Genomic DNA, 18,735 nt, shown 5'->3' with positions numbered 1-18,735 from the left:
CCGGAAGACCTCGGGGAGGTATTCCCAGTGTGGGAATCCAGAGGCTGGGCACGTGTGTCGGGGGCCCTCCCTGACAGGGAGTGGGCAGGAAGTCCAGTTTCTTTTCTTTGTGTGTTGTGTGATTGGGGAATAGGACCCCAGGGCTTCTGGCGTGCTAGGAAAACGCTCTATCACTGAGTTCAATCCCCAGCCCTCTTGCCCACTTTTTTTTTTTTTTTTTTTGGTAGGAGGGATTGAACGCAGGGGCGCCTAACCACTGGGAAGCATCCCCAGCCTTTAAGTTTTTCATTTTGGGACAGGGTCTTGCCAAATTATTGAGGCTGGCCTTGAACTTGGGGTCTTCCTGCTTCAGTCTCTCCAGCCACTGGGATTATAGCCGCCATGGGCGTGGCAAGTTTATGTCTTCATGTTGAATAATTCAGTATTTCTTCCAGTCTTCTCGCCTAGTTTGTTTTGTGTCTGTCTTGATGTTATGTCTGCGTCCTTGTCCTTTGCAGATTATCCCTTAACTCAGGGTCACTGTTTTCGTTTGTGCCAAATGGTGACCTAAGCCCAGGTTTGCCTGAGCTCAACCACTTTCGGATTTGCCAGGATGTGAAGCCTGGCTGGACCAAGGAGACTTGAGGAAGCCGCCAGCCTAGGTGGGGAAACCAGCCTGGGACTCACACCTAAGGCCAGCAGAGCTCTGTTGCAGCATGCTTGGCAGTTCCACAGATGGGAGTGGCGGGCGCCTCCAGAGACCTGCAAACTGCCTGTGTGCACCTGGGTGGGGCTGCCTCCCTGGTGCTGAGGCAGAAACCTTTCCCTGTCAGGCATCTCAGGGCTGGTGGAGAGGCTTCAACAACCCTGTATGGAAACATTTCTCCACACAACACCTGTCTGGGACAGAGGCCTGCTACTGGTGTCTGTATTTCTTACTGGCTGCTTAAGATGCCTCATTGTTCTGCAACCCGAAAGTTACAGTCCTTGCTTTGAGTTCTGGGATATTCCAGGCGATAATTTAGCCCCTGGACCATTGTAACTGGTTTTCTGTCGGGGAGAATAAAGTTGCCATGCTGGTTATTTATTTGTCCCTGCATTCTTCTACTACCTTCTTTTGTGTTCATTTTTATCTTCTATAGATATTTTTACATGATTACCTTGGGCATTATATAAAACATCTCAATGCATACAAAACACTTCTCTACATTCCCCATTGTATGTTATTGATGTCACAAATTATCTTGTGTATTCACTAACAGACATGATTATTTTTATGTTTTTGTCTTTTAAAACACAGATCATAATGGAATGAAACTAGAATTTTTTTTTTGTGGTGCTGGGGATTGAACCCAGGGCCTTGTGCTTGCAAGGCGAGCACTCTACCAACTGAGCTATCTCCCCAGCCCTGAAACTAGAAATTAACAGCAAGAAAAATAATAGAAACCACAAACACATGGATACTGAACAGTTCTCTTTTAAATAAGGAAATGAGAACAGAACATATCAAAATCTGTGGAACATTTTGAAGGAAGTTCTTAGAGGAAAATTTATAGCACTGAGTGCCTACATTAAAAAAATAGATTCTAAATAAATAACCTAATGCTCCACCAAAAGACCTTCAAAAAGGAGGAATAAACTGATTCCAAAATCTATAGAAGATAGGAAATATTAAAGATCAGACCTCATTAATGAAATTGAGAATAAAAAACTACACAGGATCAATGCAACAGAGTTGGTTCTTCAAAAAGAGAAATAAAATGGAGAAACCCTTAGCCAAACTAACCAAAAGAAAGAGAAGACACAAATGAGTAAGATTAGAGATGAAAAAGGAGATTTTGTCACAGGCCCTTTTAAAATATGGAGGATTATTATAAACCATTTGAAAATTTGTACTCCAATAAATTGCAAAATCTAGAAGACACAATTTCTAGACCCATGCAACTTGTCCAACTGAATCAGGATGATATAGAAAAACGAAATAGAACAATATCATGTAATGAAGTTGAAAAAGCAACTAAAATCCTGCTAATGAAGAAAAGCCCAGAACCAGATAGAGTCTCAGCTGAGTTTTAACAGGCCCTAAAAGAAGAGCTAAATCAGTCTTTCAAATTATTACATAAAATTAAAAGGGAGTGATCACATCTAAACATGGTCTATGACACCAGTATAACCCTGATACCAAAACTAGACCAGGACACTTCAAGGAAAGGAAACTATAGGCCTAATATCCCTGATGAATGTAGATGCAAAAATCCTGAAAATATTAGCAAGCCACATCCAAAAACACATCAAGAAAATAATACTCCATGATCTAGTGGGTTTCATCCCAGGAATGTTGAATGCATATGCAAATCAACAAAAGTAATTCATCACACAAACATTACACAAAAATGGAAGGAAGGACAAGAATCATATGATTATCTTTAAAAATTCAGAAAAGGCCTTTGAAAAAAATACCATATCCATTCATGTTAAAAACATTGGAGAAAGTAGGGATAGAAGATACTTACCTCAACATAATAAAGGTTATACCCAATCCACATCATAGTGAACTGAGAAAAACTGAAAGCATTTCCTCTAAATTCAGGAACAAGACAAAGATGCTCACTCTCACCACTCTTATTCAATACACCTCTTGAAACTCTAGCCAGAGAAATCAGGCAAGAGAAGGAAATCAAAGGGATACAAATCAGAAAAGAAGCAGACAAGTGATTTCTGCTGATGGCATGATCCTATATCTAGAAGACCCCAAAACTCCTCTAGAATACCTCTAGAGCTGATAAATGAATTCAACAAAGTAGCAGGATATGAGATAGACCTTTATAGATCAATTGCTGATATACTCCAACAGTGATTCTGATGAGAAAGAAATCAGGAAAATTATCCCATTCACAATAACCTCAAAAAATACTTGAAAATTAAGCTAATCAATGAGGAGAAAGATCTCTACAATGAAAATTACAGAACACTGAAGATAGAAATTGAGGAAGACCTTAGATGATGGAAAGATCTCCCCACTCTTGGACAGTCAGAATTAATATTGTAAAAAGGACATATTACCAGAAGCAATGTAGAGATTCAATATACTACCCATCAAAATAACAATGACGCTTTTCACAGAACTACAAAAAAACTGTCCTAAAATTCATTTAGAGGATAAAAGACCCAGAACAGCCAAAGTGATCCTGAGCAAGAAGAGTGATGGTGGAGGCATCACAGTGCCTAATCTCCAATTACATTACAGAACTGTGGTAACAAAAATAGTAAAAGGAACTCAAGTAGAGGAAGGAGGAGAATAGGACACCAGAGGGAAAAGGGACTGAACTGAACGAAAATTGAATTCCATGCATGGATGAGTTTGTTGGGATGAACCCAACTATCATGCATAACTATAAAGCTCTAACTAAAAAATAACTTATTTCCCAGATATATTTTTACTATTCAGGAAGATGTGTTTCTTTATACAACACATACAGTGTAGGGCTTACTAATCAATGGCTTATCTGTTCTAACTTTTAATTAAATATTCAGAAGGCTATGGTTGGTACCTAGTAATATTTTCCTTTAAAAGACAATGATAATTGAGCAAGGAGGAAGTTATGAGACTGAGTGTCAGTGAGGTCTGTGTTTTGAGCCTGGAAGATGGCTTTTCCTGCATTGGTGTACACTCTGTGTCACACAGTCATAACTACTTGTATGTCTACGAAGTAACCCAGACCTATGGGCAACTTGTTATATTTGGAATTAGTTCATCAGTAGGTTTGATTGTACTACTTTACCATTATCGTGTAAATATTTCTTCTATACACCAATATCATGTGTGCATAAAAATTCAATGATCTTAATAAAACACAGATGTGTTCAATGATATTCTATGAGCAAAGAGAATTAAGTGAATATGAATCAGCTTTAGGAGAGCTGCAGAGATGATCATATGTCTTTCTGCCACAACATAAACTATGTTGATGATTGGGCCTTGTTCTAAACTGTGGATATGAAATATACATAAAATGAATCACTATATAACACCCACAGAAAAACAAATTATCTCTCACTGAATTCATGTAAAGCACTATGAGACTGTCTTCTAAATTATCCCTTTGATGAAAGTGTTTCTAATGGAAATATATCACAGACAATTAATGGGAAAATCATATGTGTTTGTAGAGTGTATGGATACACACACCCACCAAAGAAATAAATTGGAAAATTGTTACAAAAATAAAATAATACAATATTCTAATAGAATATAATATGAACATATAATACCTGTCTTCATCCAAATAAATGTGTACTATGTATCTATATAACATCTATCTATCTATCTATCTATCTATCTATCTATCTATCTATCTATCTATCTATCTATCTATCTCTCCATCTATCTGGAACATAGGTATTAAACCCAGGGGAACATTACAACTGAGCAACATACTTAACACTTTTTATTCTTCGAGACAGGTTCTCACTAAGTTGCTAAGGCTGGCCCTGAACTTGTTTTCCTCCTGCCTCAACCTCCCTAGTTGCTTGGATTGCAGGTGCATTTAAAAGTAAAAACAACAACAAAAAAGATATAAATTTCAAAGTGAAAATCCTGTAAGATGAAAAAATTATCAAACATTCCTATTGTGAACCCTGCAGATTTAAAGGAAAGGAAATTTCCAATCATCTCCTGGACTATGGTATCAACCTGCTTCAATCTGCTCAGGGGCCACAACACAAAACTGGGTGTTTGAACAGTGCGAATTTACTTCTCACCACTCTGGCATCTGGGACCACAAACAAGGTTCTGGTCACTGCCTTCTTGAGAGCGCTCTCTGCCACCTTGGTGCATGGTGGACTTCTTGCTATGATCTCAAGTGTCAAGAGGGAGAGAAGATCTACAGAGTCTCTGGTGTAAGAGCAATACTCCCATCATGACAGCCCAACATGTGACCTCAGAAAACCCAAGTTTCCTTCTGTGCACCCATCTCAAATACCATCATGTGCCTGCTGGGCAATGCCTAATAGATCTTTGTGGGGAGCCATCCGTGTTTAGCAGAATCAGATATGGCTGAGCCATAGGATATAGAGGTCTGACTTCCAGGAACTGGTAGTCATGGGAGACCGTTTCAGATAGCCAAGGAGTAAGAGACCTTGTACAGAGTGACTCACCATGGGGGGAATATGCTAATTCTCTAAGCAAATGTCTTCCCTAACTCCACCCCATCCTGTTCCTCACAGAAGAAACCTCTCCTGGTCTTTTCCCCCTTTACCTATGCAACTATAAATAAAGGGAAGTGGGCTTCTCCATTTTGTATGAGGCCAGATCTGGTATGGCCCAATCTGTCACCCACCTTCCATTTGAAAAGAGTATTGGCTCTTGTGTTTATTGATTAGATAAGAATACTAGTAATTAATTGATCGCCAGCACTGTCATCCTCTGACAGAAACTCTTCCCCTCATCCATGTGGGAAGTGGAAACCCCCCACAGATCAGAACATAAATTATGTTAATATATACAGTATGGAGGTTTCTTAAAAAACGTGGAATGGAACCACTATTTGACCCAGCTATCCCACTCCTTGGCCAAGACCCAAAGGATTTAAAATCAGCATACTACAGTGATGCACCCACATCAATGTTTATTGCAGCTCACAATAAGTAGATTGTGGAACCAATCTAAATGCCCTTCGGTAGATGAATGGATAAAGAAACTGTGGTATATATACACAATGGGATATTATTCAGTCATAAAGAAGAATACAATTATGACATTTGCAGGTAAATGTTAATGGAGTTGGAGAATAGCATGCTAAATGAAATAAGCCAATTCCAAAAAATCAGAGGTCAAATGATATCTCTGATAAGTGGTTGATGATACATAACAGGGTCTGCGGGAGGTAAGGGAAGAATGGAAGAAGGATGGATTATATAGAAATGAGGGGTGGGGAGGGTGTGGGGGAAGGAAAGATAATAGAATGAGACATCATTACCCTATGTACATGTATGAATACACAAATGGTATGACTCTACTTCATGTACAATCAGAGAAATGATAGTTATGCCCCATTTGTGTACAATGAATCAAAATTTTAAAAAAAGAAAAAATTATGCTTATATATTTATTTCTCAAAGTCCTGGTCACTAACTTTTTGTGAGTGTTCTCTTGACATGGCTGCCATATATCTATCAATGCCAAAAACTTATCTAATCTATATATATAATAATATGTGCAATTTTTCTAGAGATGTTTTTGATATTTATTATTGTGTAAAAGCTACATATTTGTGGATATGATGTGGTATTTTCACATGTGTACAATATGTAGTGGTCACATCAGGGTGATTGTTAAATCTTTTGCACTGTACATTGATTATTTGTGTTGAAACATTCAGAATCCTCTCCAACAGCCTTTCTGAAATATACAATTAGTTCTTGATAACATCACTCTACACTTGCTGCACAAATGTTAGAAGTAACTCCTCAAGTACAATCGCATCCCTGTACCTGGTGAGGATTGCTCTGCATCTGCCCCTCCCCACCCTTCCTTCCCTCTGGTCATCACTTTTCAACTTGGTGTATTCTAAGCCATAGGGTTTAAATGTAAGTATCCATCTTTAAGTTTCTTATTTTTCACTTAATATATTGTCCACCAGACTCTTCCATGTTGTCAAAAACAACAATTCGTTCCTTTTTGTAGCAGAATGGTATTCCAGGGGAGTTATGCATGCTCATTTTCTTTATCCATTCATCCATCCATGGACACCACAGCATTCCCTGCTCTGTATGTGCTTCATGGTCTGTGTCCAGGGATCAAGGAAAGGAGCCTCCCCAGACACTGCCAAATCTCTTTGGAGATGTCAGCTGGGAGCTAGGAGTGGTTTTGGTAATTGGATCAGGAAAAGAAGTTTTCTGATCTCAGCTTCCCCAGCTGCACTGTCATTGTCATGACAGGTGACATGATTATTGCAGCTCTGCAGGGAGGTGAGGTCACAGAATCACAAAGCCATATCTTGTGGTCTGCCTGCCTCCACTCACACAGCACTGCCTGTGAGGACCAGTGGTCTTTGCTCACCGGTCAGCAGGATGGAGGAAGGTGAGGATGTTACATTTGAGTCTGACAGAATGTGTGAGGGAAGGAGGCATGTCGGAGTCTAGGTAAGTGGTTGTGTGAGATAAAGGGGCTCTTAGAGTTTGGCTATGCCCCAGTGGCAAGGCCAATCAGGAGGAGTGTACACTCCTGAGAACTGAACTGAGCTATTGTAGGGAGTTGAGAGTAGCAGACCCCTCACCAATGCCTGATGTCCCTAATGGAAGGTAGTGCTTTTGTCAGTGATAAAGACTTTTGTTGTTAATCCATGTGATACTGAAACTTGAGTGTCAAGGTGCTTAAGGAATGCAATTCTGAAATCAGTCTGCTGTTCAGTCTGCTTTTCTTCAATTATAGATATGATTTTGAGAGTAACTAGAAGTGTACTTACATAACCTTCATGCTTATAATATGCACTAGGATGAGCCTGCAAGAACTGTCTGGTCCTGTGCAGAGTCTGTGCCTTGAATTTTGCTGGCTGTAATAGAAATATCTCCTCAACTCTGCTGTAGAAGGTGCTGAATGGACAGTAACTGCAACTGAACTGGGGAAATGAGGGACTGATGGTGATGGTGGGTTTGTTTTAATTTCTAATGTTCAAGAGTCAGTGTGGAAGGAACAGGTGACTTATGATAATCAGTGTCAGATGGCAGTTGTGTGACTTTGATGTAACTTTTTATGAGTTTCCCTGCTTATGAAATTCTAATATCACATTATCACCTCCCCAAGAAGATAAGTTCATGGTTAATTAAATAATTGACACTCTGAGTAATGTATGCATAAGTTCAACACAGCACATTTCCCTACAAAATACACACATTCAATTTTTTCACTTCTTAATTAAAAATAAATAAAAATTTATATGTCTGACATCAACCTCAAAATCAACCACTTTAACACACAAATGAGTCCATGTCTTACAGGTTTTATTTCCCACAATTGTTGTGTTTAGCATTATTCTCACACCTCTCTTCATTGCTAGTTGTTTTATTCACCTGATGTGCTAATTGAGGAGCACATGAACTGAACTGGTAAACTCAACTTCTACCTACTCACTATGAACTAGTTTTTTATGTGTCACATGTTAGGCTGTGGTTTCAGAAAGTCAATAATTCCTATGGTAGGAACCATTTTCCATTGTTTTCAAGAAATAAAAGCCAATACTACTTTCTGTTATATATATAAAAGCGAATACATCTATCTTGATGTGGTGCTGATCTCATATTCATTAAAACCAACTGGATAATTTAAAATGATCTTGCAAACTGGTGCTTCAGCCAGTGCATCTGCTTTTTAATAGGATTTGTAAAGGTGAACTCATAATTACACTGGCTGATGGATTTACTATTTACACATCAGTGGACAGTTGTTACAAGTTATGAAATGACATAATTCTGATGTAAAACATAATGAGGTGTTAAATAGTGATAATAAATATATAAGTGGACAAGTGGAAAAACTAGCTAACTGAATATAATGGTAGACCTGGTCATTAAATGGACTCTTTGAAATCAGCATAGAGAGGATCAGTTGTGCACAAGACCAAGACCAGTGTGGAAAAAATGAAATCAGAGAGCATCTCTCAGCTAGTGCTAGTGACTGCCACACAGAATGCAAAGACTTTAACCAGGTTGAACACATCTGCTGTTTGTAATTGGGCTTATTACATTGCACTTTAAATGACAGACATTCTAATGTTGGAATCCTCTTAATAACAGAAACATCTTTGAGTAAATATTCCTACTGGGAGGTAGCAGTAAGTAGCAGCACTGGACTTCAGTTGACATTTTCAATGTAGCCCATGCCTCTTGTCCTCATGCAGGATCCTCTGCCTCTGAAGATAAATATCAGTCTGTGAGAACTGGCAGAATGGCCTTTGGGGATTTGATGTTGGGTATGATCTTCTTAACCCTGACTGTGGTTGGAATCCTGGGGAATTTCTTTTTCCTTTTCTCCTACCTCTGCCTTGACTTCTCTGGGTGTAGGTTGAGATGCACAGATTTGATTATTAAGCACCTGATTGTAGCCAACTCCCTATTTCTGCTCTTCAGGGGAATCCCACAGTCCATGGCAGCTCTTGGGTTTAGACATTTCATCAGTGATCTTGGATACAAACTTGTTTTCTATGTTCACAGGGTGGGCAGGGGTATGTCCTTCAGCAGCACGTGCCTCTTGAGTGTCTTCCAGGCCATCACCATCAGCCCCAGGGACTCCAGGTGGGCAGAGCTCAAAGTGAAAGCTCCCAGGTACACTGGCCCCTGTGTATTCCTGTGCTGGATCCTCCACCTGCTGGTCAATATCATTGTTCCAATATGTGTGACTGATAATGGTAATAACAATATCACAAAGAGAAGAGATTTTGGGTACTGTTCTGGTGGTAATTATAAAAGAAGTGTTTATGTAATAAATGTAGCCTTGCTGTCCCTCCCTGATGTGCTGTGTCTGGGGATCATGCCCTGGGCCAGTGGCTCCATGGTTCTCATCCTGTACAGGCACAAGCAGAGGTTCCAACACCTCCATGGCAACAGTTCCTCCCTCAGATCCTCCCCTGAGTCCAGAGCAACAAACACCGTCCTTCTTTTGGTGAGCACCTTTGTGTCTCTCTACACTCTCTCCTTCAGCATGCATGTTTATTTGGGTGATCCTCAGAATCCAAGTCAGTTTTTGGTGCACCTCTCTGCCTTAACAAATGTGTGTTTCTCTGCTCTCAGCCCCTTTATTCTCATGAGCAGAGTTGTCAACATCTCGAGGCTCTGCTTTGTCTGGATAAGGAGCAGAACTTCCCCTAGTGTCCTCAGAAACATGTGACATGCATGCACCTGTACCGTGTCCTGATGGTTATTACTCACCGTCCTACAGTCATAAACTCAGTTGTGACATTGTCAAAGAATAAAAGACTGTCAGTTTCACACATATTCATGCCTTTACATATGTGTGGTTGTGTATTTGTGTGTATCACTTGTACTATAGTCAGATATATTTGCTATGATGATGTCATAGTAACAGAAAAGTGCATGTAAAGGATTTAAAATTCTACTACTCACCACGAAGTCAAAATGCCATACAATTTTAGCATTTTATTTCATTTACATGCCATTTGGCATTGAGCAAGGTTGATATCTGATGAAGAAATGAGACCAAATAAAGGCAAATGTTTGTTCTAATAGGAGAAACTTGTCTACCTTGATGAACAAAATAATGGAAACATTTGGGAGAAGATTAATCAATGTCTTGTGTACTACTTATGACACCTGCTGTATTTTCTTTTTCTAGTATAATATCTTTTATATTAATTCAAACATATTCCTTTCACTATCTTTCAGTGTATATTTAGTATTCTTTGTTTTCAAGCTGGATTTTGTAAATACTATCCACAGAGTCAAGCAATTTGGCATCTGTAGACAAAGTAGCATTAATTTGTTTTCTTTCCTTTCACTTTAAATAAATTCTGACTTGGATATTTAAGGATACATGTCATTAGTGGACAGCACAATGGGATTTGAAAACTGGACCACCCCCCTAGGAGGCCATGTTCAGCCCACAGTGTTCTCCTCATGGTCCTTGCTGTGGGTCTCCCTGAGGGTGGGCTCTATTCTTACATCTGTCAGCACAAACATGGCAGATTCTTTGGTACTTGACACCCATGCCACACAGCAGGAATTTATCTGTTGTTTTCAATTTCCATCAGTTGTTTTGAATTCATCTGAGTTTTTGTGTGTTGATGTGGATCCATTTGCAGTATTGAAATCTACTTACTGTGTGACTATTAGGCCATGGATGCCATCACCCACTGCTGATGTGTTCCTGAGAGTGTACAGTTGGGCTATTAGGAAGTGTGCAGGGTATGTAACTTATAGAAAATCATTTGGTGACATGTGTGCACTTTTCCACTGCAATTACAACAATGACATGCCACTGCACAGCTATCAGAATGTCCAGAATACAAAGAAAGCACCACCAGATGCTGGCAAGTTTATGGAAGAAATGGAGATGCCATTCACTGCTGATGGGAAGGCAAAATGCTAAAGTCAATTTGGAAGACACTTTGAGGGATTTTTCAAAAAAAAAATGTTCTAAACATAAAGAATTTCTCTTGCAAATACAGATAATGGTGGGATTGGTGTGTTGGTGTTTAAATATCTTCAATTTTAGGTGATACACCAAATAATTTTACAAATTGTAGCAATGTTCACACTTACTGACAGGGTGTGATTTTTCTGTGTCCATGCATCCTTGCCAAGTGTTGGGGCATTTTGTTTCCATCTCCTGGTGCTGCGTTCATCAGTAGGAATTCTTCACATATTGTGGTCAGGGGTATCTTTGCATTCTTCTTCTTCTTTTTTTTTTTTGTAACAGGATGCTTTAACTCAGATTTACATTCCCTTTCAATTTTCACTTTTTGAAGACAAGTTCTCACTGAGTTGTTGAGAGCAGTCTCTGACATGTGATCCCCCTGCCTTGGCCTCCCATCACTGTATTGCAGGCATGTGACACTGTGCCTGGTTCAGAAATCCTTACTTGGCTCTTTCTATCCTCTGTCTGTTTTTCTTCTGTCCCTCTCTCATTTTTTTAATCAAAGAAACTAGTCATTTTTATAGAACTCCATTTTTCTTTGTATATGTCAGTCTTTTTTTTTTTTTTTTTTTAATAATTTCCTATTGGAAAACCAGAGATATTCTTTAGTTTCTTGCAAATTCATCTTGATTTCTACTTAAATTTTGGGTTAGAAATCCATTCAGCATTGGTCTCTTGTGTTACTAGTGATTTTGATTTTTCCAATGAGGTAACAATATGCAATTCACTCTCTAAATGTGGACTGATGGTTTCACTAGCATTTCCTCAGCTAAGCTGACATCTCCCAATCTCAGAGCTGGTTCCTCTGTGAAAATTGTTTATGCTTCCTTTTATTTTTTCTGCGTCATTCTGCATTAGCAATCCAACAGTACCAAACAAAGTTAATCTTGATGTCACGAATTTTCAAATGGTCTTTTATTTTTTGCCATGTAAACTATTCACATTTTAAATCTTATTTTTTTCCTTTAAAAACACTATTAGGTAATAGTTAAGATGAGCAAACTGCAGTGACACAGCCATATCAGTTGTCTATAACAGCTCAAGTCACAATGGCTAAGCTATGGAACCTACCCAGGTGCCCTTCAACAGATGAATGGATAAAGAAAATGTGGTATATATACACAATGGAATATTACTCAGTCTTAAAAAAGAATGACTCTGTGACTTTTGCTGGTAAGTGTATGGAACTGGAGACTATCATTCTAAGTAAAATAAGCCAATCCCCCAATGCCAAAGGCTGAATGTTCTCTTTGGTAAGTGGATACTAAGACAGAACAAGGGGATGTTGAAGAATAGATGTTCAGAGGATTAGACAAAGGGGTATAAGGGAAGTGAGGAGGTATAGGTATAGAAAAAAACAGTGGAATAAATATGACATAATTTTCCTTTGTTCATATGTGAATACACCAAGTGAATCTCTATATCATGTACAGCCACAAGAAAGGGAATTTAATTAGAATAAGATATACTCCATATATATGTAGTATGTCAAAATATACTATCATATACACAAGAACAGATAAAATAGATTGAATACATTTTAAGGGTACAATATGATGATTTCATATATGTATATATTGGGTATTGATTATAAACCAGTTTATATAAACAACACCCAACTCCAGCCCTGATATACAATAGATTGCCAGAAATTATTCATTTTCTTACTTAAAGTTTGTATATTTAGATCAACATCAGTACAGTTCCCCACCAACCAGACAGAGTCCACTGCCTAGTCTATGATTTCAAATCCTGTACACTCCACATGACACAGGATCAGTCAGCAAGCCTTTCTTTGTCTGGCTAATTTTACCCATCATACTGTCTACCACATTCATCATTACTGTTGCAAAAGCAGGATCTTTCTCCTCTTATTCCTGAATAATCTCCCATTGCATACATGCATTACAATTTATCCATTAACCTGTTAAAGGGCACAAACATGGGTTCCAAATCTTGCTTTCTGTGCACAGTGCTACAATAAATATGTAAATATGGCTTTTTTTTTTTAGTAATGCTCATTTTGTTTACTTAGGATACATATCCAGAAGTAGAATTTCTGCATAATGTACTGTTTGAACACTTTTGAGGAAGTTCCACATGGTCCTCAATTATGTGCAATTCTTTGTATTGGGGATTGAACCTGGTGGAGCTTTACAACTGAGCCACATTCTCAATCCTTTTCATTGTAAACTTTGACAGGATCTTACTAAATTGATTGAGGTTCTGGCTTAGTTACTGAGACTACCTGTGAATTTGCAATTCTCTTGCCCCAGCCTCTCAAGTCACTGGGATCACAGGTGTGCAACACCTAATCAGGTAGTATTTCCATATTTTTAATAAAATAGGCACTTTTTGTGACACAATTCTGTATGGTCCTTAAAATTTATCTTTCAATATTGTATATGCTTTTTTTCCCCTGGAATATCTTTTTAAAGATTAAAGAAAATAATATGTCTGTGATGCCTTCTTCTTGGCAGAGGGAAAATGGATTCCCTGAAAAATTAGGAAAAATTTGTTGTATTGAGCTCATTCAATAAAAGAATCAAATAAATGACCTAATATTACAGCTCATAGCCATAGAAAAAGAATCAATACCAAAAACAGTAGAAGATAGCAAATAATTAAAATCAAAGCTGAACTCAATGAAATGGAAACTAAAGAAACAATTGAAAAAATTGACAAAACAAAAAGTTGTTTCTTTAAAAAAATCAAAAAAATTGTGAAACCCCTAGTCACTCTAAGGAAGAAAAAATACAGAAAGCCCAAATTACTAAACTACATGATGAAAAAAGCAAATATCACAATGAACACAACTGAAATACAGAAGATAATTAGAAGTGATTTTGAAAGTTTATACTCCAATAAATAGAAAATATTGAAGGCATCAATAAATTTCCAGAAACATATGACCTACCTAAACTGAATCAGGGGGTTACACATGATTTAAACAGAACAATTTCAAGTAATGAAATAGAAATGCCATCAAAAGCCCACCAATTAAGAAAAGCCCAGGACCAGATGGATTCTCAGCTGAGTTCTACAAGACCTGCAAAGAAGAATTAACACCAAGACTCCTCAAATTATTCCATGAAAGAGAAAATGAAGAAATCCTTCCAAATTCATTCTGTGAGACTGGTATCATCCTGATACCAAAACCAGATGAAAGCATAACAAGGAAAGAAAACTTCAGACCAATATCCCTGATGAACATAGATGCAAAAATTCTGAATAAAATTCTGGCAAATTGGAGTTGCAGTGGTGGCTCAGTGGTACAGCACTTGCCTAGCATGTGAGAGGTCCTGGGTTTGATACTCAGCACCACATATAAATAAATGAAATAAAAGATCCATTGACAGCTTTACAGAGTCCAGCCCTAGCAGGGGCCAGGGGTCCTAGGTGGATGGGAGGCATCAGCATGGTGGAGAAACAGCACACAGAGACACCAAGTGTTCTGAGGCTGAATCTCTTTATTTTTTCTGCCAGCCTTTTTACAGATTTTTTTCTTTAGTAATGATTATATCATTTTATGGTTAGTTTAAAATAAAAAAAAAAACTTCAAAAGTAAATCTATGTTTCTTCTCAAAGTACACATTCTCTTTGTATGACAGAGCAGACCAAACCAAACTTATTTCCAAGCTACATTAAAACAACCTTGTCTCCCAGCTAAATTCAGGGCACCACAATATGTCCAACTTCAACCTTTAGAACAAGCACAACACTAGATTTTCTGAGAAACCACCCCAATCATGAACTCCAGTGTTTTAACAGTGAAAAGTTTTTACTATTGTTAAAGGGCAAAGAAATCTACTTATAGTTAATATTTAGTCTATTCTATTTCATATAATGGTGGACTACATTCTTATTCTGATTCTCAAAGAATTAGACCAAACATAGGAAAAGCACAAATTATATTTATGCCTAACCTAAATTATGTAAAGTATTTCTAGAATCAACTATTAAAACTAGGAAAGCAACAAAGACTAAAGACTGCATCCAAGCTCAGAGGAATGCCTCTTCATCCATCTATTATTATACTAAAGCAATCACAGGCTCCTTTTAACTCAAGCACAGCTATAATTGTTTATTTTCATATATTTTATATATGTATTACTGCTAAATTTTCATTGTGCACTATTTTGTGTCCCAATACAGTAAAGCCTTCCCAATGTTTTTCAATAAGTTTCTAATGATATGTTGATTATTAATATTAAAAAGCAACTGCACATGGAGACATGCCACGCCTATGGCCCCCAAGAGGGAGGATGATCAACAGAACCGTGTCAAGTGTTGAGTTCTCTACTCCAACAGAACCATGTCAAATGTTGGAGTGGCAGGAAATAGATGTGGCAACAACTAAAAATATTTTTAAAAATTCTGGCAAATTGCATATGAAAACATTAAAAGGATAGTGCACTGTGATCAAGTGGGGTTCATCCCAGGGATGCAGGGTTGATTTAACATAAGGAAATCAATAAAAGTAATTAATCATATTAACAGACTTAAAAACAAGAATTACATGGTCTTCTCAATAGATCAGAAAAAGCATTTGACAAAGTACAGCACCCCTTCATGTTCAAAACACTAGAAAAATTAGAGGGAGTAGGAATATACCTCAATATATGCTAAACTGAAGAGCAACATGATTCTAAATGGAGAAATATTGAAAGCATTCCCTCTACAAACTGGAAGAAGACAAGGATGCCCTCTTTTACCACTTTTAGTCAACATTGTCCTTGAAACTCTAGCCAGAGCTATTAGAATTAAAAAATTAAAGGTACACAATTAGGAAAAGAAGAACTCAAGCTATCACTATTTGCCAATGATATGACTCTAAGTTTATAAGATCCAAAAAATTTCACCAAAAACTTCTAGAACTAATAAATGAATTTACCAAAGTAGCAGAATATAAAATCAATACCCATAAATCAAATGCATTTCTATATGTTAGTAATGAATCCATTGAACAGAGCTACATGACCAAGGTGCTCCTACTATATGTACAATCAGAACAATGAGAGGCTACACTCTATTTATGTGTGATCTATCAAAATGTATAATGTGGGCTGGGGAGATAGCTCAGTTGGTAAAGTGTGTGCCTTGCAAGCACAAGGCCCTGGGTTCGATCCCCAGCACCACACACACACAAAAAAATGTATAATGCATTCTACTGTCATATACAACTAATTAGAACACATAAAAATATTAATTAAGAAAACTACCCCACTCACAGAAACCTCAAACAAACAAAACCCCAAAAAACCAAAACTAGGATCAATCTAACAAAAGAGGTGGAAGACCTCTACAATGAAAACTACAGAATACTAAAGAAAGAAATTAAAAAAGATCTTAGAAGATGGAAAGGTCTCTCATGTTCCTCAACAGGCAGAATTAATACCGTCAAAAAAGCATTACCCAGATTCAGTGCAATTCCTATTAAAATACAACATTCTTCCTAGAACTATAAAAAGCAATCATGAAATTCATTTGGAAAAGTAAGAGAGACAGAATAGCCAATGCAATCCTTAGTAAGAAAAGTGAAACAGAAGGCATCACAATACCAGACCTCAAACTATACTACAGCGCTATAGTAATAAAATCAGCATTGTATTGACACCAAAACAAACATGTGGACCAACCTAAGTGTCCTTCAACAGATGAATGGATAAAAAAGTATTTATACACACACACACACACACACACACACACACACACACACACACACACACACATATATGTAATGGAATATTACTCAGCATTAAAGAAGAATGAAATAATGGCATTTCCTTGTAAATACATGGAGTTAGATAATATCATACCAAGTGAAATAAGCCAAACCCAGAAAACCAATGACCGAATGTTTTCTCTGACATGTGGATGCTTATTCACAATAAGGAGGGGTGTAATTAGGGAAGAATAGTTACTCCAGGTAGAAAGGAGTGAAGGGAGGGGAATGGGTATGAGGGAAGAAATGATAGTAGAATGAAACTGTGGTGGGCAAGACCTGGGGCCCAGGGTTACGCCACATGCATCCAAGATGGCGACTGGCAGAGAGCCAAAGGGCATGCTGAATGCACCTTGAGAAAAACAGGAAGTGTTTACCAATGGCTGTATGATAATTAGTTCAGCTGCTTAGCGCGTGGACAGATATATCTTACATGTATGCTTGAGTTCATGATCGCTTGACCTTTAATAGGATTGGATGGACATATCTGATTACAATTGCTTATGCATGAGACTGCTTATATATTGAGGGTGTTATCCGAATAAAGCGGAAGCTGCTTCATAAACTTCTGAAGTGTACGTGTCGTTTGTCCGCTGGTCGGCGGCAAGCGGCAACTGGTGGCCCGTATGGGGAATGGTTAGCACTCAGGTAAGTAATAAAGGAGAAAATTTTTCACTAGCACAGTCAACTAGCAGTCAACTAGCAGGTTCCCTATTTGAGGAAATGGTGGCCTTAAGGTTTAACAGAAGGTTCCCCTAGTGAGGGAACGTGACGGGAGGCTGTCCTAAGAGACAGCAAAGGACGTCCTGTAGTAAATGAATATGTGTAAGGTGTTATTTGTGTTACCTTTTCTTGTTTGGTTTCTGTTTGTTGTTGTGGTGATATGGACATTAGCTCATTTCTGTCTGACTTCCAAAAAACCAAAATTTCAAGAACAGTTAAGAGAAGGGGAAAAGATATTAGAAACTGTAAAAGAAGAACAATGAAGTCAAGCTTCTGAAAGAGAAAGTAGATGTTCAGACTCAGAACAGGGATGTGACTCTGAAGAACAGGAGCTATCTGAGACAGAGCTAGAAAAGAAATTCTCTCAGTGGCTTTTAACCCCTACCGTGCCATGCGCCCCAGCGTATAATCCAGGTCACCACTCTTTTCCAAGTTGTAGGGGCACATGTACTTGCTGCACAGGCGTGGCCCCCAGACAGTGGGCTGATATAGAATCTCAGTGTTCCCAATATTTCTGGTATTTGAAGATCAAAACAATCAGAGATATCATCAAATATTAGATATAAAATTAGTAAAACAGTTAAAAGACGCAGTTATGTCCTATGGAGTACAAGCTGCATTTACCATTTCTTTATTAGAGAATGTTGCAAGTCAAAATCTTACTCCTACTGATTGGGGTAATTTAGCAAAAGCATGTTTATCTGGGGGACAATATCTCATGTGGAAGGTGGCTAACCAGGAGTTATGTTCTGATACTGCCCGACATAATGCAGTTGTGGGCAATCCTCAATGGAATCTAAACATGCTGACAGGCCAAGGACCATATGAAGGGCATGGTAATCAGATTAATTTCCATCCCGGTGTGTATCAACAAATTAGTGCTGCTGCCACTAAAGCTTGGAAAATGCTTTCAGGTGCTGGCGATCTTCAAGGACAGTTATCTAAAGTTATTCAAGGTCATAATGAACCCTATGCTGATTTTGTAGACAGATTGATTCAAACAGCAGGATGTATACTTGGAGATGTGGACCAGGCTATGCCTTTAGTCAAACAGCTTGCATATGAGCAAGCAAATAAATGGTGTAAAGAAGCAATAAGACCTTGGAAAAACAAAGACCTTTGAGCCCACTTAAAGGCTTGTAGGGATATTAATGAGATT

The 18,735-nt window shown here is 38.1% G+C and overlaps 1 protein-coding gene across 1 annotated transcript; it reads left to right on the top strand.

The window, feature by feature from the left end:
• Positions 1–8,923: 8,923 nt before the first annotated feature.
• On the top strand, positions 8,924–9,884 carry LOC306649097 (vomeronasal type-1 receptor 4-like; the record flags this gene model as incomplete). Its single annotated transcript, XM_079119749.1, has 1 exon — positions 8,924–9,884. The coding sequence occupies one exon, from the start codon at positions 8,924–8,926 to the stop codon at positions 9,860–9,862; it is 939 nt and encodes a 312-aa protein (XP_078975875.1). The 3' UTR covers positions 9,863–9,884.
• Positions 9,885–18,735: the final 8,851 nt, after the last annotated feature.

Source organism: Sciurus vulgaris (assembly GCF_902686455.1).
Source record: "Sciurus vulgaris genome assembly, chromosome: 17".
Classification (NCBI taxonomy): domain Eukaryota; kingdom Metazoa; phylum Chordata; class Mammalia; order Rodentia; family Sciuridae; genus Sciurus; species Sciurus vulgaris.
Note: the sequence above shows the minus strand (reverse complement) of the source record. Positions and strands in the feature narration are given on the sequence as shown.